At 41.6% G+C, this 23,774-nt stretch overlaps 1 protein-coding gene across 11 annotated transcripts in view; it reads right to left on the minus strand.

Annotated features, from left to right (window-relative positions):
- Positions 1 to 23,774, minus strand: part of FAT3 (FAT atypical cadherin 3) — a 399,047-nt gene that overhangs the window by 308,508 nt on the left and 66,765 nt on the right. For all 11 annotated transcript variants that reach the window (XM_031066002.1, XM_031066001.1, XM_031066003.1 and 8 more), the window contains one exon: positions 1,392 to 4,703. In XM_031066002.1, the coding sequence (XP_030921862.1) occupies positions 1,392 to 4,686 (3,295 nt within the window). In that variant the 5' untranslated portion in view covers positions 4,687 to 4,703. The remainder of the gene's footprint in view (positions 1 to 1,391; positions 4,704 to 23,774) is intronic.

Below are 23,774 nucleotides of genomic sequence, written 5' to 3' on the forward strand. Positions count from 1 at the left end.
ATTTCTGTATCAATATTGCAGCATTGGCACCAACCTCCCCGTGCTTTATAAAGAGCCCATTGAGATGAAGTTGATACAACTCAATAAATAGGTAGGATAACATTTTCAAATGCAGGAGCTTAATATTTAAACACATGTCCAAATGTCTAAATAATGTTGCCTGAATGCCTTCCGCTACTATCAGCACTGTAGGATATGTGAGTTTCTAACATTCCTGGAAATTACACTAGGCGACCTCTTGACTTCTGACACTCAAGTCTGATGCTTCCGGACATAAGGTTTTGACTGCAATCATCTGTGTACAGCTGTAACAGCAAGGCTGTAGCAAAAATAGAATAAAAATATTTTTCTCTGCTTATACTATGAGAGCCACAGCATTTGTGATGTCGTCTGTTTTTCATAATGTTCAGTTTAGAAAGTTGACATTTGATTAAACAGTTTGCATTTGCCAAAACATACATTTTAATCTTATGTTTAATACCACATTCTCAATTAAAAGCTTCAGAAGAAGACATACAAACCACAGTAAACCCACAGCTCTAACATATTAAATATAATTTCTGAAACTGTTGACTAATATTTTCTAATTTCCTCACTACCTCTAGTGGTGCACCGCTGCACCATTACTCCCAACAACCATCAGACATTTAAACAGCCAGTTCTTAAGTGTTTTACTAAACACACTTTTATATTTAGTATTTTGAACATTTTCCAGTAGGGTGGTATGGTAATAAAGTTCAGCATCTGAAGAAGTTCACTATATTAACAATGCTTTCTAACATCAATATTTATAATACTACTAGCACCAAAGGAAAACTAGCACAGGTCATTTACAGCTATGAAGATTTCCCTGGATTTTTACCTTTTACATAAGCACACCAACACTGATAAACACAAGAAAGTGTATTACAGAGGATGGTGTGTCATTCCAGAATAACTCCCATGAAAAATGACTGCCAGCAACAAGAACAAGGCCACAAATAGGTTTTAGGACAAAATAATCTTTCTTTCATGTTCGTTATTTCATTGGGTTTAACACTGGATCTAAAGTCATGAGTACTGTGATGTTATGGAGGCAGCCTGAGTAATTTACAGTGATCATCAGATAATGCAGTGACTGTAAGCGAGTCATTCTGTAACTATCACTGGCTTCTAAATGGAGCCCTCACACAGCTGCTGAAAAGAAATGCATATTATTTCACATCCACAGAGTGATGAATGTAACCAGGTAATTAAATAATGTCTTTGCTGTGCCTGGAAAATCCTTACTTATAATTTTATCTTGCCTGTTAAGAAGAACTGAATTTCTTGTTAAGGGTAGAAAACAATTATGCCTCAGCTTTGCTTTTGAAAAAAACCTCTATGAAGGAGAAATTAGAAACAAAACTCACCAGTTTCTTCATCGATGCTGAATCTCCCCAGGCCACTGCCATCCCTGATGGAATACTGGATCTCCCCATCTCGTCCAGAGTCCTCATCTCGAGCAACAACTTGCAAAACACTTGTACCAATGCGGGAGTTTTCCTTTACAGATCCAATGACAGCAAAGTCAGGAAAATAAGGGGTATAAAGATTTTCGTTAACATCCACTACTTCAACTTCCACAAAAGAAAGAGAAGAGAGAGAAACCGGGCGCCCCTTGTCCTTGGCACGCACAGTCAGGTTGTAGAACTGCTGCTTCTCGTAGTCGAGCTCCTTGTTGAGGCGGATGGCACCGCTGGCCTTGTCGATCTCAAACCGCCCGTTGTAATCGTTCACCAGCGAGTAGCGCACTTGGCCTCCCAAGCCCAGGTCTGGATCGTGACTTTCCAACCAAGCAATGACAGTGCCAACTGGCAGGTCCTCAAGGACCTTCACGTTGTAGCTGGATGGGATAAAGGCTGGAGAGCAATCGTTAACGTCATCCAAAAAAACCTTCAGAGGCACAACAGAAAACTGCTGATGGCCACTCTCTGCTCTATCCCTAGCCTCAATCTTCAGTGTGTAGTTTGCTTTTGCTTCCCGGTCTAGTTGATCTGCAACATACACCACTCCTGTGGAACTGTTGATAGCAAATTGATGGGTGTCTGTCAGTACTGAGTAAGTCACTTCACCATTAGATCCTAGGTCTTTATCTCTGGCTTCTACCTGGATAATCTCTGTACCAAGACTTGTACTTTCTAAAATATTAACCGAATAACTGTCCTGTAGAAAAACAGGCTTGTTATCATTTGCATCCTCCACAGTGACAGTCAGCAGTCTCCATGCAGATTTCTGTGGATTACCTAAATCATAAATTGTAATGTTAAGGAGATAGAGCTCTGTTTTTTCACGGTCCAAGGGCATAAGAACACTAAGTATTCCCATCTCCATGTCAATGTTGAAACAACTATCTACATTACCATCAGAAATTGTATAAAGTACTCTTCCATTAAAGCCTGAGTCAGCATCATAGGCTTTTATCCTCAGGATGGTGGCACCAACTGGCAGATCTTCTGAAACCTTCACATCAGTAGGAAAGGATTTATCAAAATGAGGTGCCTGCCTGTTGACCGAATAAAAATCAAGAAAACCATCCTCCAAATTCAGCTTCACATTTGCTTTTGCTTTTTTGAGCAATTTTTCTGCCAGCTTCTGAGCAACTCTAGTTTCTCTACAGCTAAAGGTCTTTGAAGACACTTTCCCATGAACTACTGAAATATTAACAAACATAGCATCAGCAAAGTTCTCTCCATCAGTTGCCGTTATCTTAAGGCCAAAATTGCTATTCTTTATGCCGGAGTTAACAAGAGATTTTTTAAGCTGCAGAACACCAGAGTCTGGACTTAAATAAAAAAGGCCAAGTTCATTTCCAGAGATTATTTTGTACTTCACAAGCTCTAACTCATCTATGTCTATTGCAGAAACAGCAGTGATGTGACCACCAACAGGAAAATCAGATGAAATCACTCCTTGACAGGCCACTTTTTCAAAGAGGGGCTTGTTGTCGTTGACATTGCCAATGTATATGGTGACATTCACCTCACTTTCGTGGCGGTAGGGAGAACCCCAGTCAGATGCTCTCACAATGAACCTGTAACTTTCTGGTGAGGACTCAAAATCTAGTTCTTCAGATGTGCTGATGACACCTGTAAACTGGTTTATTGTAAATGGCAGTGAGTTCAGACTGGCAATACTGTAGGTGATGTATCCGTTCTCTCCCCTGTCTTCATCAACTGCTGACACTGCCAAAACGCTGGATCCCACCGGGACACTTTCATTGACGAATGAGCTGTAGGAGAGCTGCTGGAACTCCGGAGTGTGATCGTTGGCATCCTCTAACCTGACAGTCACCCGTGCTTTTAAATCACCTCCTTTGTTTGCATATACTTCTAATTCATAGAGGTCCTTCTCAATGATCTTCAAAGGACGAGCAGTAGTAATAAGGCCTGTGTTGGGATTGATCTTAAAATACTCAGCATCCTCACCTGGAGATATTCTGTATTCCACACCCTGTGGCTCAGGCATCAGCTTAACTACTGCAACCACCACACCAGGAGGTGAAAATTCACTGATGTAAATATCATATGTTTCCTTTTCAAACTTCAGGGGGATACTTTCTTTCCTGGGACTAGCAATGTGGACGAGTTTGACCGCAGAAAATTTCTGAGGAGATCCTTTGTCCTTAGCTTGGAGAGTGAGGTTGTAACCATAAGGGAAGCTGTCCCAATCGATAGGCTTTCTTTCCTTGATTTTGTACTCATTCATCCATTTCCCTTCTTTAGTCAGAAAGAATTGTTCTAGAGGATCTCCAGCAACAATAGAAACAGATTCAATTTCTCCATTGGCTCCTTCATCTAGGTCATCAACATTAACAACTGCATAGGTAGGCTCCTTGTCTGATGGGAAGGGAATGTGGGTTACTACACTTATTGTTGGGGCATGTTCATTTATACGTTCAATGTGAACATAAAGCTTGGCAGTGCTGCTTACACCATTGTTTCCATACAGCTTCATCCCACGGTCCACTGCCAGAATCTCAAGGTCGTATCTGTTTTTCTCATCATAATTTAACCGGCCACTTAAGGAGATAACACCACTCGTAGGATGAACTGAGAAGAGATCAACTTTACCTTTAAAGTAATAATAAAATTCACCATTGGACCCAATATCCGCATCTGTTGCGGTCACCTGTGCAATGCTAGTCCTTAAGGGAGTGCTTTCTGCTATTGTGACAGAGTATGTGGTTGGTGAAAACAAAGGTCTTAGGTCATTCATATCCAAAACCTGGATGTTCACTTTTGTCCATGTTTCCAAGTCCTCTCCTCTGACAGACCCTTTTACCATCAATAAATAGTTGTCCTGGATTTCTCTGTTCAGTATCGCAGAATTCCCACCTTTAGTCCTTATTCTGAGGAAGCAGAAGTCAGCAATGATAACTTCCTCTGCTTTAAAAAAGCCCTCATCATCACCAGACACTATTTTATACTTGATATCCCATGAAAGGTCAGCCATGGTAATGCCCATCCTCATCTGACTGTTGACATAGGTCCTGGCTGCAGAATTTTCGTACACTGTGGCATTGTAAGTGGAATGTGTGAAGTGAAAGCCAGGCGGGGAAGTCCCGTGAGCCACCTGGCAAACCAAGGCCAGGAACTTGACAATCAGAAGGGCAAGGCATGATGGAGGTAGCCGTGAGCCTGACCAGCGGCCCATATTCACGTCCATCACATCATTCTTTCACCCTGTAACAGAGAGAATAAAGAGGAAATAGTTGAACAAGAGATAAAAACTGTACTCTAAAGTGACATGTCAAAATTACTTACTAAATTTCTAATTGAAAGTAAAATCTATGTAATATCAATTCACCACATCTTTAACAAAACAGAAAGAGAGAACACTATATACACACAGACATATAATCACACCAGCTCTGCGTATTTTCACACCTGTCTTAGTATATATGCATGTCCACATTTTTAGATATATATATAACTACATATATGCATGTATGCACATATTTTTAAAATAAAATACGCTACCACATCCATATACACATGCATACAGTCCAGAATAATCATCACAGTAAAAAAAAAAAATTACAATCCACTATACGTATTTGTATAAATTTATATCAAAAGATGAACCACATACAGAAATTATTTTTTCTTATTTATCAGCAGCTCCAACTAAGCTTAAACTTGTTTGTTTTCAGAGCATACTGGAAAATTCATTTTCAGTCCCAACATTTGGAAGAGAGACAGGATTTTCATATGTATGTATTACTGTCATAGTCAAATCTTACTTTTTTTTTTATGATCAGTTAAGAATGATGACATTTGAGCCATCAAGAACAAGTAGAATAAGAAGGTCATTATGCAGTCATTACTTTAAATACAAATACCTTCAGAAAAGGCCCAGTGCCTCACTTCAAGAATCTAAACTGTGTGGTTAAGCAGAGTCAGAATAAGTGGAGGCACTGGCTGAAGGTTGCTGGAGGGTACTGCAGAAGGTGGGAGTCAAGTCCTGCTTATCTATCACTTCCCCCTTGAAAGCAGAGGAAAGGAGCCTGAGGAAACTAGGCAGGTGCTACCATAAGGCGATGGGAATAAGTATCTTCGTTACAGAGTACATGCACTGCTACTTGTGAAAATCATAAAAATTGATTTTAAAAGGCAGCTATTGAAAGACCCCCTGCACACACAAGTTCTCATTGTCATTTAAAGGCTACTTGAAAACGTAGTTTTCTCCAAGCTAGAACACAGGGAGGAAAAGGATAGGAAAAGTTGTCAATGACACAGGTTAATTTAAACTTCCAACAAGATTTCAGCTTCCGCAAGGAGATTTATAAACTGCATGCAAGTTTTGGAATATGAATTCATATTGTCACCTCCAATGTAACGGAGGGACAACTGCAGTTTCAGTACTAACAACAAACAATTTATCATACTGATGTTGCAATGTCCACACACAACACTTCACTTCCCGATCCTACAGCCTATATCCCATTGTTTAACACACTAATTGATCAATTTGATCAATTCTCCCAAGTGTTTGTCAAAGCACTCATCTTCCAATCACTTATTTTCACATGCAGTTCTCCCCCTGCCTTTTTTCCTTCTTATTTTCTTTTCTATTATTAAAAAAAAAAAAGAGGAAATAAACCTTTTAAAAAGAGCATAAAAATGTAAGATTACATCACCTTCTGGATCTGCATTCCCCCCAGTAGCCAGCGAATTTCATTTGTGGTAGTTCCTTTTCTGAATATGCCCACTCAATTCCTATGCACATAGCATGTGAGTCCTATGATTAACATCTTGTTCCATACAGTTCATACATCAAATAAGCGCAATTCTCCAATATGCTTAGGGTACATGAGGGAACAGGTTGACCTCCAGAAGTCCCAGGATGGAATTTGTCTACTTCATATAGGCAAGATTTTATTGTTGCTACCACTTCATTCAGCTGAAAGACCAGCAGTGGCACCTTATTCTTCAGCACAACAAACATTCATCAATTTAATCCACCAGTATGAAAATATCAAAATCCCTTATTTTCATGGGGCTTTATGGGATCACTTTTGAGTACTGAAACTAAATGCTGTTGCCTCAGACTAGTGTGGAAGATGATGCTAGTTGTATTTATATTATATATATATACACACACATACACGTATTTACACAACATACAATAAACTGCTGAGGAAATTCAGCTAATGAAAATGAGAAATTCTAATGAGACAGCTCTCATGGGAAAATAAAGGGCTGGACCTTTTCTGTGATGTGCATTATTGAAACAATCAGACAATCACTGTATTGCTGCCTTTCATGAAGAGCACTTCAGCATCCTTTGTCTACACCACAATACCCATTTGTCCCCCTGCTAAGAGAGAGAATTTTTACTGGCTTACAAAAGAGACTGATGCTACATTTCATATGAGCATCTAGACTTCTTTCACCACAGTTCAGCAACTTCCTAGAAATTCATTTTCCTATTCTTTGAAGTAAGGAAATGAATTGCCTTATCCTATTTGTCTCATTTTGTGGTCTAGTTTCTCCTGTCCATGCCATGGTTCAGCATGAGCAGGTTTCTCTCTACCTTTCAGGGCCATCAACATCAGGTTTCCAAGTCCAGCATAACTGAAAATCAGTTTTCCTGAGAATATCATTGCTAAAAAAAAAAATAAATTTGAAACTTTACTTTCAGCCCTACCCAATGTTACAGACTGCTGTGGCAGACAGGCATCAAAGTAGATATTTACAAAGCTCAGCGATTAGGGGAACCTAATGAAAAGGTTGTGTATATCCTAGGCAATAAAACACAACAACCTTATACTCCTACTCCATTTATCTTTTAATTTTTAAAGAAAGCTGGGGCTAAGACCTTATCTCAAACACACTGCTGCAAGCTCAGTCATGTCAATAGTCCACCAAGTCTGAGAGGTTCAGTGCAATCAATGTTAGTCCTAAACACCGAATTCCACCTAGAAGCAGCAGATGTTAATGTGTGCTATTGAAAGCATGTTTTAGCTATGTGCACATATGTATACACAGACACACAGATTATGTCTTTTTAGGTAAAATTACATGGTTGGCACTGGAAAAATTGGACCTTCACATCAGGCAGCACTTTCAGGGTTTGATTTCATCTCAAAGGCGGTATGCAGAGTTGTAACAAGCTCCCCATTGAAGTTATTCATCTATCCATATATATACATGGCTATCACCATTATATTATATGAAAGTCCCAATGGATGAGCTATTAAGCTGCCACTTGGGCAACCCAAGAATGTTTTATTCATTTACTGAATTCCTTTCTTCTGGGATATTTGTTTTTAAGAGTTCATAATACATACATACTTAACACACAGGAAATGTAACGAGATAGGTTACAGAAACAAAGTACAAAGCAACCCGCTGTAAATTAGGAGGCATTTCTTTAAAGGCACTTCTTGTCAAAAAATGTTATGTTTAAAGCGAAGAGAAAGGTTGTGACTACTTTTGCTTGATTTTAAAATGTTTGGGCAGGAGCTACTAAAATAAAAATTCCCTAGTACTGCTCAGCATGGTTATTATGAAGGGAAAAAAAGGGGAAAAACATAAAGGAAATTAAATGAAATGGGAACAGGGAAAAAGGAAAAGGTGAAAGCTTTCTGAGAGAGGAAAATTGCTCTACAATAGCAGCAGAGACTTAAAGTAAACAAATCCCTTCTAACTACCCAACAAAGTGAAAAAACAACAACACAATATAGGAGTCCAGAATCTTTCCACTCTAGCTCTCATAAAATTCTCTGGCCTTGAAGTGGGAAGGAAAAAATGGAAAAATAAAACAGTGTGTCTTGATTTTTAATACTCTTTAAAATAAATCTGAATATCATGGAGACCTCTATGATTTTAAATTCAATTCATCATTTGACTAATTTTCCTTTGCTCCTTGAACAAAGTTGGCTAACTATATGAACCAAACCTTGCAGAATAGCTGCAAGGACCTGTAGGTGGTTGGTACTCCTTAGAGGAATTGAGAGAGGTATGATCATCGTTCCTTTATCTCATCTTGGCTTTGGCAACCTCCCGTCTGGGCTGCATCCAAACATAACACCCCACCAGACAGAGAAGGAAGGCTGCAGTCCCAGGAACTTCCAGGATTCCTGCACACCAAAAATGTGGTTCTAACTCAGTGTGTAGATATGAAAGAAGTGCTATCTGTTCCCTGGTTTGACTCCTTCTCCCTAGGCTAATTTTTCTAATTCCAAAGACCTCCACATCATAAAATACTCAGAAAAGAAAACAGTGCATATATGTCTTGGGTAAACAAGAGCCAAAAGGTCTTTTACAGAATATAAGGAACATAGCAGGCAAATTTCTTCAGCAAACAAGAGGAATAAGCTTTTAGTAGGTGACAGAAGGGATAACAAAACTGCCTTCTCCTCTCTCCCTACTTTGTCTCCAAGCCCAGTTATACTCTGAGAGCATGTTTCCAGTTAATTCTGGCAATGTGACTAGCTAATACAAAATAACCATTAAAGACTTTTTTACATGTCCTTTGAAGACGGAAGAAACTCATTTGTGCTTTAACTTCTAGCTTCAATGAAGGGTGAAGAACCCATTGGAGCTCATATACAGGTCCTCCGGGCTATGAGAAGGAAAAAAATGTTTCTTGACTTCAGACAAATTTCTGAGAGTTGAGGTATTTATGCACCTACGTGTATGGCAAAAAAAAAAAAAAAAAAAGGGGGGGGGTGTCAAGAAACCTTGACTGAAAGATTTTCATCTTAATTTGCATTTCTCTTGGTGAAGCTGGGAAAGGACACATGTCTCCTCACACAGGACAGGATTGGATACCTCATGGTATGGACAAATACTACAATTTGGAATTACTACTGCTTCCTTGAGAGAGTTGCCACAATTCCCTAAGCAGCTTTACAGCAAAAATGGTATATTTGAAAATGCAAAGGTATTTTTGGGGAGCAGAAGAACAGTAACATCATGTGCACATGAAGTCTAAGTAGTATGTAGAGAAGTCACGCATCTGCTCCAGAACAGAAGCTCTTGATTTCTTTGGAAGTGGCCTTAATCTTTCAAGGTAACTCCTGTCATTCAAACATCAACATCAGCAACAGCTAATCTAGTCTCATGGTCCAACCATCAAAACACAAGGCATGAAACCCCTTCTCAGTGCTCTTTTCTATCAACAACAGCAAAAGGTACAGAAGGTTCGGACTACACAAAACCTTCTGTATGACCAGGCATTGGGAGCTGCAAAAAGGATACAAGGAAGTTTGCAAAGCATTGTGGTAGGTCTGCAGTTGTCACCTATGAAAGGCTTGCATCAAGATGCATCAGTGATGGAAAAAGAACTGTCAACAAATCCATTGTCAATATTGCAACCAGGAGGTAAGAGTCCATGTATGTCGGTGCCCTCTTGGAAGAAGTCTCTTCCATAGCACAGAACTATTGAAAACTCTTCTGAACTCGTGGGAATTATTATTTAGGCATTTGGAAGATATCAATCGAGGAGTTTGAAGACCAAGGTGTCATTCTACCTGCAAAGTTGAAACACAGACTAGAGAGACATGGATTTTTTAATTCTCCTCTCATTACACAGGCAATATCATTCGCATGCAGTCCAATTAATAGTGAGTAAGGGAAAAAAGCATGCTTGAACAACACTTCCCCTAGCCAGACAACTTCCTTACACTACACAGTAATTCACCCAGTTAGGAAAGGCTAACAATTTACTGGCCAGGAAAAGAAGTCAGAATAGGAATTTAGAACATGTGCCATACAGAAATGAATTAAAGATTTGTGTTCCAGTCTAGGCAGGAGGCGAAAAAAACCTTAGTGACACTGACAGATTTACAACAGGAGATATATTCATGGAGCTACCTGCTCCCCGATGAGCACGAAGATCTGCTTTTCCATATATATGATTATATCATGATGTGTTTATCCCCAGAAGAGAAGGTGAAGGCAAAATGATCATTTCTGCAGAGTAAGCCCTTGCAAAAGACAGCCCTATAAATCCTAACCTTTCTCAGAGCTGCAAATCCTCCTGCTGCCTGCATGTCATTCCACACAGGAGACAAGCTGCTCAGCGTGTAGCAAGTGTAATTCAGGCCGTCCCTAGGAAGTGAAGATTTAGCCACCCAGCCGTATGTTATGAATAACTTTGTTTTGCTAGCAGGTGCTGGGGATTTTTTCCATACAACACCAATTTTTGCCAAGTATCAGTTCATCAGCAAATGCTTCCACCTGTGAGCAGGGGCTGAGCATCATTTTTCTTCCCAAATAAAGGGTGCAAAGGGTCTGTTGGACTCTCCCTTTCCCAATGAGGATGAAACGTGGCTTGGGGAAAATGTAGGAGGAGGGGAGAGGAATAATTTGCCACCATGTGAGATCTGTCAAAAGTGAATTCCTGGGAGCCACCTTACAAAGGATTTGAGTTTGTCCCTTGGTGGTCTGCCTCCAGGGAAACAAAGGCTGCTATCCAGTTTTCACGCTTTGTGTATCTCAAATCCCCCCTGGCTCCTGGTTCTTAGTCACTGTAAAATGGGGATGCTTTGGGGCAGTTTCAAAATGAGCCAGTTATTTTCACGGGAGTTTCCTTATGGAACACATTCAGTGATACTATTTCTTGCTTATCTGGCCTTCCCCCCCCCCACCATGTACTATTCATAAATCTACTTTGACCCCCATCCAAGGAGTTCTAGCTTGAAAGTTTTCACGGTGTAATGTCAGCAGCAAAAATCCAGCACTGATGAGTCCCACTCCTGTCACTGCTGGTCTTTCCCCAGCTCTCCCTTCACCGCAAGTAAATCTGGATCCCCTCCAAGCAGACAGCTTTTTACCAAGCTGCACCTCTGATCCTTAGGGGCAAGAACTCTACCCATACACCCAGAGGCTGCTGAGGATGGGGAGCAGGACCACAGCCTGCCATGGGGCACATTCCAGTTCCATACAGTGGGACTTGAGCGGTGATTTGACTGGGCTTTTTGCAACTCTGCCCTTACCATAATGCAAATAATAATGCTAAATAATAATAATACAACAATTGAGGTGAGATAGTCTTTGTACAAAACCCTAGAGCAACCCAAATCTCAGCTTTTTTACAGTATCTGTTGAAACACAGCAATGAAATAAACATTTTTTGAGCTGCAGCACTGATGTGATGTACCTGCAGCTTAAAAAACATATTCCACCTTTGCCACACAAGGCTCAGTTCCCACCATGAACTCTCTTCCATGGTTGTTTTCCTGCAAACTCACACCCACTAGTCCCAGCTGCTGTTGGTTGCTGCCTCTGGTCTGCTCTGTGTTTGGGACACTGCACATACTCCTTCTGACAGCTTGCAGAGGCTTGTATAAACTATTTGGATACGGTTTATAGTAAGAAAGAAGTCCATGAGATTTACAACTACTGTTTCCAGGGCCATAAATAGGTATGTAGGTATAAGGACAGCAGAAAACTGTTACTCTCAGAGGAAAAAATACTATATATCTCCCTCAGACACTCTGTGTGGGGAGGCAGGGCAGCTCAAATGGTCCAGACCTTTATAGATGAGCAAATGAAGGGAGATTGAAAATAAGAGATGCATATACAAAAGCTTCTTCACTGCTGACACCTCAATACAAAACACATGACATAAAATGGAGATTAAGGAAAAACACTGTCAGGTTGGACTAGATGATATTTAAAGATCTCTCCCAACCCTAACCATTATATGGTCCTATGATTATGAGATGCCAAATCAAAATCATGATAGTCCAGTAAGGACTTTACAAAGTGACTGTAGGATAAAGCTTTTCACTCTACACAAAAGAAGACATATGAGAGTAGCCAGGTGCCTTTAAATAAAAACACAATTAAACAGAACAATCACTTGAGAACTAGCTAGATCTCACTAACCTAGTCAGGAAGAAAGAAAGAAAAAAAAAAACCCTGAGGCTAGGAATTGGATTATTGGTTTTGCAGTGCCACATCTCTTCAAGAGAGCTGTGACACACAGCAACAGAAAGAGATCATGATGGAAGTGGAAGGAGAAAATATTTTGATTGAGATTCTCAACAAGTTTGAAATTTGAGAACAAAATCTAGATTTAGCAATGAACATTTTTCTTTTGGTAGGGCAGGAATCTGCAGGGTGCTGGCACTTCCCGCTGTGTCACAGGCTGACATGGAGCTGCTTCTGGAGCAACACACCAGAGCTGCCTCCAACCAGCTAGAGATCTCCACATGGGTCTGGCTGCTAGGCACTGCAGAGCAGCCACCTTTCTGAAAGCCAGCTCCCCAAAATCTGCCTGTCAGTGGTCCTCTGATGAAACAGACTCTGAAAACTTGGACAAACTGTAAAAGCCCACAACTGTTCACAAGAAGAAAGAAACAAACAAAACCAGCAATTGTTGATAAATGCAGTGGCTGCTCTCCAACTTTTTCTGAAAAACAAATCAGAAAGTTTGTCACTTGTTTTAAGAGGCAGTATTTAGAGAGGGCTTTTGCCATTGCTTTTTAAAATTACATCCAGCTCTGGCCATAGTAGTTGGATAACCTGCCTAAGTAAAAAGCAATGCACAGCTACAGCAGGTCAAATAAATGATACTTTCTCTCAGATAACTGAAATACATACTGCAGATATCATGTGGGAAATAGGTTTAAGGCTGACTGCATCTACTTTTCTAACAGTTCTGAGAGAAACCTAGAAATTTCCTTCCAGCTCATGTGTTAAGGTTCAGTCACTGCAAGAAGAAAAGCTCTCCAAAAAGCTGGCCTTGGACAGCTATCTGCATTAGAAATGCCCAAATCCATACAAGGTGCTAAATCCAATTATTTTGAAGGGAAAATAATAACATATTATTTTTGATGCACACAAGGGCGTGCTTGTGGCACTCAGAGAGACAGACCTGTCTTGGCTGTGTGGAAGAGCCTCTGGTGCCACCTCCACCAGTCACCACCACCCAGAGAGCAGCCCTCAAGGGAAAAGCACAGCACTGGAAGTCTTCAGCATCCTGGAACTCCTTCGACATTCAAACATTTCATCCGTACTGAAACCACGACTCTGTGCCCCCCACCCCCCCTCCAATGGTTGGCTCATGCACAGATATTTGAGATGATAACCATTTTTTAGCTAACCATACATTAACTCAAACCACCACAGCTTCAGCTTTCCAACTCAGCCAGTTCAGCCACCACAGCTGGGAGTCCCTCAAAGCCAGTTGCGTGTTTGGAAAGGTTCAGCTTTGCAGACACGGCTCAATTAAAAGCTCCACAGAGCACAGATCACTATTTAAAGTGGAACTGTTCGCTTTTGTTTATTTATAGCAAAACATTAATTGCTAATCACATATTTGTTTGCTGGAAAACCAAGGCTCCAAAATAAACACCAAGTTTAAAGACTGTTCACAGAACACTGAATGGTATCAGGAACAGTGCTAAAAATGTAAATCAGAAACATCAAAACACATCAGGACTTCAACTGAAGGAACAAACAACCCATTATTTCTGTGCCAAAAAAGAGGTTACCCATAAGTCGCCAGTTACCCACAGAGTCATCTACAGTCCAGCAGTTATTTATGTCCTGAAGAATAACAGAGACCATGGCAGAGTATCTGTTGAAAATATCTTCATGGCAATCAGCACATGTTAGATTAAATGAGGGATCTCTTAATGCAGATTTTTGATAATCACCTTGGAAAGGTGCCTTTAAAATATTTGGCAGAAGAGGCAGAACCTCAGAGAAAGTGCATTTTCCTTTACAATCCAGTTTCAAATGTCAAAATCATACAAAATTTGAAAAAGAAGAAAAAAGAAACTCCGCGTTCTTTTAGCTCTCCTCACTAAAAGAGCTCCATGCTTCCCTCTGGAGAAGCATGTTTCTCAAATATCTACAGGAGCAGTGCATGGAAAACCAGGGGAAACAGCCATACAGAGCTACGATCTGCCCTTTCTCTATGAAAGGGCACAGCAGTCCAGGCTTCATGGAGAGCCTCACAACCAGGCACACTGGGAAGCAGGAACAAACTTCCATGGCAGACTGCAATCTACCTCCTGAAATCCCTGTGGGTACTGGACTTCTCTGAGGCACCCACACTCACTGGCTGTCACATGAGCTTCAACTGCAAAGTGCCTCTACCTGCCCTGACAGCTCTGCCCTTGAGGTCCCCAATTTTCGTGCATACTTAAAGGCCAGGTTAGTGCAAACACTTAGCCCATTTCCAGCTGAGGCAACAGGCACAGTGTCTCAAGCCCCTTGCTCCAGGGTGCACAGAAGAAGCCTCCCACATACTCCAGCTCTCAGTGCCTTGCTACACTGCCCTTGATACCTGCAAAATCTAGGGCAGGAAGGTTTCCCTCCAAAGCAATACTCGCCAGCATTTATGGCCTAAACTCCCTGAACAGAGGGTCATATAGTTGTGTTTCTCACCACCACTGCCATGGCTACCATTCAAAACTCATCAATTATTCACAGTCGGGAGCTTGGGCTTGGTCAAGAGTTTGGGTTAGTCTTCACAATCACATGCAGATCTTGGAAAGTTAAGTGGACACTGATGGTGAAATGGAGACCAGTAAGGCAGAGGTAATAATAATAACACCAGCAACAAGAGGGTTATGACTCCATTATGTTGCTTACAATGGCAGCCACCAAGAAAAACAGCTGGATCTCAATGTCTCATCCTTTTCCATTTGTTCTGCTGGAGTCAGGATCACATGCAGCCAAAGGTCAAGTTGCAAAGCCCGTGCTCCAAAATCCCAGGCACATCAAACACTGCCTGGAGTAAATCACCTAAACGTGGAAGGCAAAGTCAGGCCCAGTCCCCCTGACCATGAATTCATCCTCTCTCCCTCCTGTGCATCAGTTTGCTGTCAGACTCCTTGGTCTGAGTATTCCCTGCCTGCTGGTGCCACACCGAGTCCCTGTGGATAAATCTTCCTAATAGAGTCACCCCATCCCTTAGACACCTGGACAAGCAGAGAAACTGCTAGTGAAGTGACCACATCACATGCTGAACATCCAACCCCACGCTTGACAATAAATGGGGCAGATCCCATGTCCCCACGCTGCTGACACATGTTCCTAAAACAGTCACTGGCTCTACACCTTCTGTTTGTTCACCCAGAGGGGAATAATCAGTGCTAGCACCCCCATACTGTCCCACTTGTTCCCTCAAAACCCAGGCATGGCTTTGCCATGCTGCTCCATCACTCCTGCCTCACCCCAAAGGTGCTGTGATGGTGTGCAGCTCCAGGAGCAGCGCTAGGGTAGTGCTTCTTACAGCATCCCACAGAAGCAAGCTCAGACCACATATTCACCATTTTCTTTCCCCTTTTCTTCTGACAAGAGAAGGGGAAAACTGCTCAGATGAAATAAAAAGGACTCCAGCCTAAATAACAACTCTTAACTCATGCCCAGTGAGGCTATCTGCTCCTGAATTTGAAACCTCAATTTAAAATGAAGTTCCACAAAACAAGGCACTACTTGCAAATACCTCTTCCTCAGGCTCCACCATGCACTGACTGAAAGTCAGCTGCCATTTCAACCTGACCCCTACAGATCTCCAGAAAGGTAAAAAAAAACAAAAGAAGTTGTTTTGGAGAGCATCAGGTCAAAGATCAACATCATTGGGAATAATTCAACCTGTTTCCTCTGTGTTTTTAAGATGAAACTATGCAGGGGGAAAAAATTATATAAAATAGCAGTGCATAAGCTTAGAAAGCAAACTTACAGATCCAAAACTAAGGGGGAAAAAAGCAGCATGCCTCACTTGTGAAACTATTATGGGTAAGGACAAAATATCTGTATATAATATTGTTCTGTACCACTTTGATGGGAAAAGACTGCCAATAGCTTTCGGCATATGAAAGCTGCTGTGAGGACTTCAATGAAACTGAGTATACTGTTAAAAAACCTTCTCATATGCATCCCCAGAACTTATCTTCAAATGCCACTTTATTAAATTTTGTATTCTCCGGCTTTTGGAAAAATGCTTTTATTTTATTAAATGAAATTACACAATATATTATTTCTCTGAAGAAAAAGCATCAGTAGGAATACAAAGTAGTTCTTTCAACACTAAGAAACACACAACGTTTTGAACTTGAAACTAGCTTCCAGTGAGAGAGCACACTTCTAGTTTGACTGAGGGTGTACACACACACAGAGCATTTCATTTTGCCCAGTTGCCCTCATACCTCATGTAACGACACAGCCTGTGACAGTTACAGACATTTCAGAGCTTAAACCCTCGTTGCTGTGTTTCTAGGGAATATCCCAAGGTCTAACAGGGTCTTGAAGAACACGAAAGCATTAATTCTTTTTTTGACATGCAAAAATACTGCTCCCAAGCAGATGTTCCTCAAGTGCATACGAAAGCATCCTCTGCAGCCAGTGGAACAATGAGATGTGCAAAAAACATGGAGGTAACACACAGAGAGCTTCATGCCCACATGCAGCTTCACTGAAGGGCCATGACAGACGGTGCATCACCGTATGAGCCTGGGCACCACAGCCTGGAGGCTCCTACCAACTTCTTTGCAAGAGTTACAGACACTCTGCACAACTAAACCTAATTATATTCAGGCATAATCCTTTCATGCCACAGCTTGGTGATCACTTTACAGCAGGATAAGCCACCGTGGCCAGCAAAGCAGCTGTCCCAGGCTCACGCCCCTGCTTTTTCCTTTTGTTTCTTTTTTCATTTTTATTTTTTGTTGCTTGTGTTTGTATGCATGGTTTTGGCATTGGTTTTGTCTTTGTTATTGTTGTTTTGGTTTAGTTTGGGTTTTGTTTATTTGTTTTCTGTTGATTTTGTTCTCAGTGGGGATGGAGCTGCCCCATTGCAAATATGCCTGTGAACAAAAGGGAGGGAGGGAGATGGGAACGGGTGCCTGGGGCAGGCAGGAACCTTCCCAAGTCCATGGCAGCTCAAACTGTTTGTTAAACAACAGCCGGAGTTGAGGCAACCAAGATGGTGTGTAAAGAGCAGAAAGTACCTTTGAGAAACATACTGAACACTATCAAAATACCCAAGCCTTAAATAGACACATGAAGTATTTAAATGCTTTCACACTCATAACAAGTTTTGTTTACTGCCCAGCATTTAAACAGCTTTTTCTTTACTATTGTAAAATTGTTCCCAAACAGTGTGAATTCCATGTTACAATGAATAGTAGCGCTCTAACCCCTATTTACAACCCATTCAGCAACATAATTCCAGAAATAGCATGCAGGATTTCCACACTCTAAAAAATAAAACCCATTCTTGGCTCAAAAGAACTTGTGCAAATTAGCTGACAAGAATCACTTCCTTTTGTTCTTCCTCTCAAGTATAGAATATTAAAGGAAAAAGAGAATCACTAACCAGGCAATATGAAAAACTTTTATTAAAGCCATTAGAACCACGAAGCATTGTTAACGTCCCTCTCGTAATTATATGCAAAATGTTCAGTAACCAAGGAAACAGTGTAGTAATGAAGTTGGAGACTACTGTATAAATGCACCTTCTAAATCACCACCAAGAATGTCTATTCTGGAGGAACTGGCCAGTTTATTAGTGTGTGACACCCCTGATCGCTTAGACATGCTACAGCTTAAAAACAAAAAGCTAACAAGCTACTTTTACATAAAGGGCCCTTTTGTTTCCCGTGTATGAACAGCCCCTTCTTAGCATCTAGTTACAGAGTTCCTCTGCAGAGTTGAAGATTTCTCTAAGCCTGTATTCACCTTCATGGGAGTTGTTCAGTAATGATGGCCACTAATTAAATTGCATAGCCAGCAATAAATGAAGCAGAGTCCTTTGCCCCAGGTTCTCAGCAAACTGAAATGTACAACAGGAGAAATACAGAAACTGTGCTCTTCTCTGGACCCCATTGGTCTGAAATCCATTTCATTGGCACCAAGCACTACTGCATATTGACTCATCCCCACATTATTAAAATTAATTCAAAAATGAATACTTATGCTCCAATATCAACAGCTCATGCTCTGGGATATTTCGTAGGAAGGCAGGCTACAGTGAGGAAGCCAATGCAAAATTAACTCCTGCTTTTTGGTGTTAGCACTTAGAGCATCATGCCAAACCCCAGGATTCTCAGCTCAATTTCAGAAAGCATTCATTTATTCTCCTGATTTCTGTGGCAGCTTATTCCCCCAAATAACCACTGAATAGAAAGCAGTCCCAGTGGGTTCAACCACTCTGTCATGCTAAGGATGAACTTTGGTATTCCTCTCTTCCAGTACTTGTGACAGTTTATAGGAGCACATACCTCAACATCCCAGCTTCTCCAGATGCCCCCACAGTCTTTCTATGTGACCTTTACACTCCTTTTTTTCCATGACTGACCAACAACACACACAGTAACAGAACTCTGTCACTATCCTGGTATGCTTTCAGAGATGCTGATTTGGTAAAAGAGGTTTCACCAATACCTTCATGCTCCCTCCTCTTTCAGGCCTTGTCTCTTAAATTTTCTCAAACTTTATTCCTTTCCCAGTGTAACCCTTGTCACCTCTGTAAGATCTAAAGACAACTTGTCTGCCCTGCTCTTTCCACTCACACTGTTAGTTTTTTGGTTTGTTGTTTGGTTTTGGTTTGTTTTTTTTTTGGGGGGGGGTCTTGTATCATTTAAAGAACTTTCACAGCTTCTTATTCTATTACTTTTTTAACACTTCCTCTCTACCAGACTGTGTAGGGTCGATCCTCATTTTTACACCCTGAACAGCTTCATCTCCTGGAACTCCTCACTGCTTTGTCTGCTGCTTTCTCTTCTCAAGCTCCAAAGCTCACTTTCACATACCACAAAAAAAATCTCGCCCAATTAATCTTTTAACTGGCTCCTATGTCTAAAATGCTTTCTTAAAAGGCTGTACAAGTTAGGGCCATACTCTCTGTCAGTATAGCCCAGTTGTAAAGCATGTCCTAATGGGAATTTCTGCATTGTATCAGTATATCTAAAAGTCTGGCTTATAGCACCATAATTATCTGATTAGCAGACTGGCTAAACCCTTTATTTTCTAAAGGCATCACCCTGTACTCTTGTACTCGAAGCAGCCATGCACTCAAAGCATTTAAGCAAGTGAACTTTCTCATTTCCATTCCATTTTACTGTATGGTCAGCTCATCCACCAGCTTTGGTTTTTTATTTTGCCTATGACCAACAGCCATGACAGCAGCAATGCCAAGAGTATCAAGCCTCTCTTAAAAGCCACATCAAAGATGGAATACCTAGAAACACTACATCAATGAAGTCCGAACCCAGTAAGGGTCACAACCTGTCAGTGTTGTGAGAGCTGGTACAACTCTGTCAGGCACTTTCCACTTAATGCAAAAAGTTACTATTCCAATCAAGGCTGCTTAATTCAGAAAACTCTGAATTAAACAAAAAGCCTGGAAGGGCATGAGGACATTTCAGCAACTTCCCAAGATGATACTGGTTATGCAGAGTCACCAAGAACTCAGCAGCAAGGAAATGCTAAGGCAATTTGAATTAATTAAATCTTTAATAGGCAGGCACTAGAACCAAAACTGTAAATATTAACTGCCTCCACAAAATCCACTGCCAAAAGGGTAGCTTGTCCAGCCAAGTCAACAGCACCCTCATTTTCAGAGGTACGTGGCACCTATAGCTTGGTTCAGTGGCAATGTCACTGTTCACTAATATGGGAAACTTGAGTTCTGCACCTCTTCCTGTTTTAGTTTACTTATTGTGGCTTATGCTTATCTGTCTGCCATAAATGTCATGAGGTTTAATTAGTTTTGGTCTGCAAAACACCCTGAGTTCCCCTGGAAAAGCTGTATATGTAATCACAGTAGGATCCCTGAAAGATAAAAATTTCTTGGCGTCCCCAGAGGATCCAGCACAAGCAGCCAGAGGACAACTCCAAAGACAAGGTAGTCGAAGCACAAAATTCTGCAATCTCCATCCGTAGCTCAAGAATCAAAAGTTTCAGGGGCAGTATTTTGGTGCAACACACAAAAGAACTGCTGTAGGAGTTACAGAAAAGTGCTGGCAAAAACATTATCAACATCATCTTTCAACATAAATAAGGCAAGTAAAAAAAAATCAATGCAACAAAAATGTTAAAATGGAAATATTAGGGGGAAAAATTGAAATCAACAATACTAACAAAAGCACCATGTGGGTTTCTTAAATATCCCAAACAGCTTAAAGTTGCCCAGACTCCTGCATTCATTAACTGTTCAGGACACAGATTTATTTATTTATGGCTCAGAAAAGAATTCCCAGCTCAGAAGCTTTCCAAAGAACAACCCTCCCCAGTTCTGCATGGGCACCTCAGCCAACTTGTCCTGCCATTTCTTATTCTGATGCTAATGCAGTTCAAACAACCCAACCCTGCATTTTTTATCTATGCAATAAGCCTATCTTTAGGTCACTTAGTTGTGTCAGTTTAAACCACAACATTCTCACAGAGAAAAAAATCTCATCTTTTTTTTTTTTTTTACTTCTAGGGACAGAGAAGTCAGAAGGAAAAAAAAAACCAGCTTATTATAAAAATACTATTTTTTGATTGCAGTGCTTAATTCAAGCCCCTCTGAAACCTGTGTGAATTTAAGCAGCAGTTGAACCACAAGAAACAACAAATTTTAATTAAGATTTGCAGTTACCTTCAATGCAAGGTACCCTGAGAAAACCTGACCATACACAGGCCTATCATATAATGATACAATATTATTAGGTCTTATCAAAGTCTGCTGGAATAAAGGCCAAGATTCTATTGATCTCTGTGGGTTCCAGTTCTCTCTCCTTTGTAAAATAAGCCTGGATTCTGCTACTCCAGTTTTCACAAGTATCCACATAGGAATAGTCACAAGGCTTCTCACAAGAGGGAAAAACGGTGAAGTTGAAGCCATCCATAAAAGGTACTGGATTTATTCCAGATGTGGAACTGTTTTTAATTAATTTGGAAGCATTTGAAGTATTCCCTCATTAAATATGCTTTGCATTTTACACATGTACATAAGAGAGCAAGAAAACCCAAAACTGAAGCCAAAATCATAATATCTTATTAAAAAGACTCTGACACCACTTTTAGCAAAATTAGGCTCATACAAAGACGAGATTTACAGCACTGCCATAACTCACACCAACATCCAAAGCATGCAGTTCCTGCACTGCCCATCCATCCCTAAGCAACCTCACCTTGACTTGGAGCACTCACTGGTTGGGAGCTCCCCTCTCTCCACTCAGCCCTGCACCTTACCACACAGGACACTTCCCACTGGCCCATCCCCATCACATAGAGCAATCCTTGAAGTTCAAGACACCAGTTCTTGTCACAGCATATACCACAGCACAGTTAAGAAGGCCACCACGCACAGAGTATCAGCACAATATCAGAAGGCTTCAACCCAAACAGAGTAACACAACACCTCATCAGAAGGCTGCAAGCATCTGCTCTACTTGTTCTTTAGCCCAACCTTTTACACCCTTGATTGTTCATGCATTGCACCTGTGTGCCCTCTGTTCCCTTTGTGATTGGTCACTGCACCAGGTCTTTTTACCTCCAATGCTGCTCACCTGCCCTGCACAGCTGTACCGACTGGGGATGAGGCTCAGCCGTAGCCCCACTTCCAATTACCACAAACTGTGTGCCTACAAGTTCTCTACAGAAAGATTTATTATAAGTTGTTTCATCCATGTACCAAATCATCAATACTGGTAAAAGTCATAGGATATCCTGAGTTGGAAGGGACCCAGAAGGACCACTGAAGTTCAACTCCTGGCCCTGCACAGGACAGCCCCCCAAGAATATGACCACATGCCTGAGAGTGCTGTCCAAACGCTCCTTGAACTCTGTCAAGCTCGGTGCTGTGACCACATCCCCGGGGAGCCTCTTCCAGCTCCCAACCACCCTCTGGATGAAGAACGTTTTCCTGATATCCAACCTAAACTCTGCCCAACACAGCTTCATGCCATTCCCTTGTTTTCCTGTCACTGGTCACCAGAGAGGAGAGATCAGTGCCTGCCCCTCTGTTTCCTCTCACGAGGATGATGAAGATGACAATGAGCTCTCCCTCCAGTAGCCTCTTCTGCAGGCTGGAGCCCGGTGAGAGGGAGGCTGTGCATAGCGGCAGGTTCACAGGCAGAACTCCAGCTCAGACGAAGCGTGGGCACGTTTCTGCTCCGTCTAAACCTGTCTCAGGACACCACCCACCACAGCAGCGGGATGCTCCTTGGGAAGAGCACCCGTATCAGCGCACACTACGCTCCAGCGAGCACCGCTGGATGTTGGCGGCACCCAGGGGGTGCCGGCTGTGTCCGTGCTCCGTGCACACGCACCCGCGGCCAAGCGGCTCCCGGTGTTCCCGGCGGTGCCAGGCACCGGGATAAGCGGCTCTCGCCTCCCCTCTAGCGGCTGACCTGCTGCCGGTCCCGCCGGCGCGGCCACGGGCGGCACGGAGCTGTGTCCTGGGCTGGCACTGCCACCGCCACCGCCGCCCGCGCTCCGTGCCACGGCCCGACAGCAGCACTGCTGCTGCACAGGGAGAACGCACAGCGCACAGCTGGGCACAGCTGGGCAGAAGCGCAGCTCTCCTGCTTCCACCGAAGCCCAAGACTTCCAGTTTGGAGAGCAGGTGAGCCAAACTGCCATACAGTATGAAGACCCACCACTAAGTTCAGAAGAGTTCTATTTTTAATTGTCTCTCTTAGGCATCCAAAAGAATCGTGTATTTGGTGGCAACAAAACACTCCAACTTTTCCTGCCCTAAGACTAAGTTTTATATCAGACAACAATGGTCTCCAAGGGTCAAATTTCATTCTAGTGATCACCAAGCAGGTCAGTTTCTAAGGGATCACAATTGTGCCAAGCACTACCAAACTGTGTATGATGTTCTGTTCACAACCAGCACAGAAACATTAACTTCACACTTCTTCACAAGTCACTTTTTTTTTCCTAAAAAAAACCCCAAGCAGGAACATTCCAGTTTCTTTCCTTTGGTTGCCAGTGCTAAAATATGCTAACAGCATTAAGGCAAGGGACGACTTGAAGAGCTCACAATCTGTATTCAGCATAATTAGCAGATGCCAATTTAACTTATTACTGCTTCTTATACTGCTTTCTATGTTATAAAAAGGGTATCAATGAAAACCTGTTATCTAAATGACTATTTTCTCAATGCTGATATAATGCAACAATAATGGGAAAATAAGAGTCACAAAGCATGTGTTAGGAAATACCTAGTAACGTTTATAAACAACCACAGTACAGAAAGAAATGAATGCCTGCAGACAGGACTTTTCTCTCTTCCTTCACACTTTGTATTTTTAGACTGTTTTCAGAGAAATTACATATTTGGTGGCATTC

Source organism: Geospiza fortis, unplaced genomic scaffold (genome assembly GCF_000277835.1).
Source record: "Geospiza fortis unplaced genomic scaffold, GeoFor_1.0 scaffold16, whole genome shotgun sequence".
Lineage (NCBI taxonomy): Eukaryota > Metazoa > Chordata > Aves > Passeriformes > Thraupidae > Geospiza > Geospiza fortis.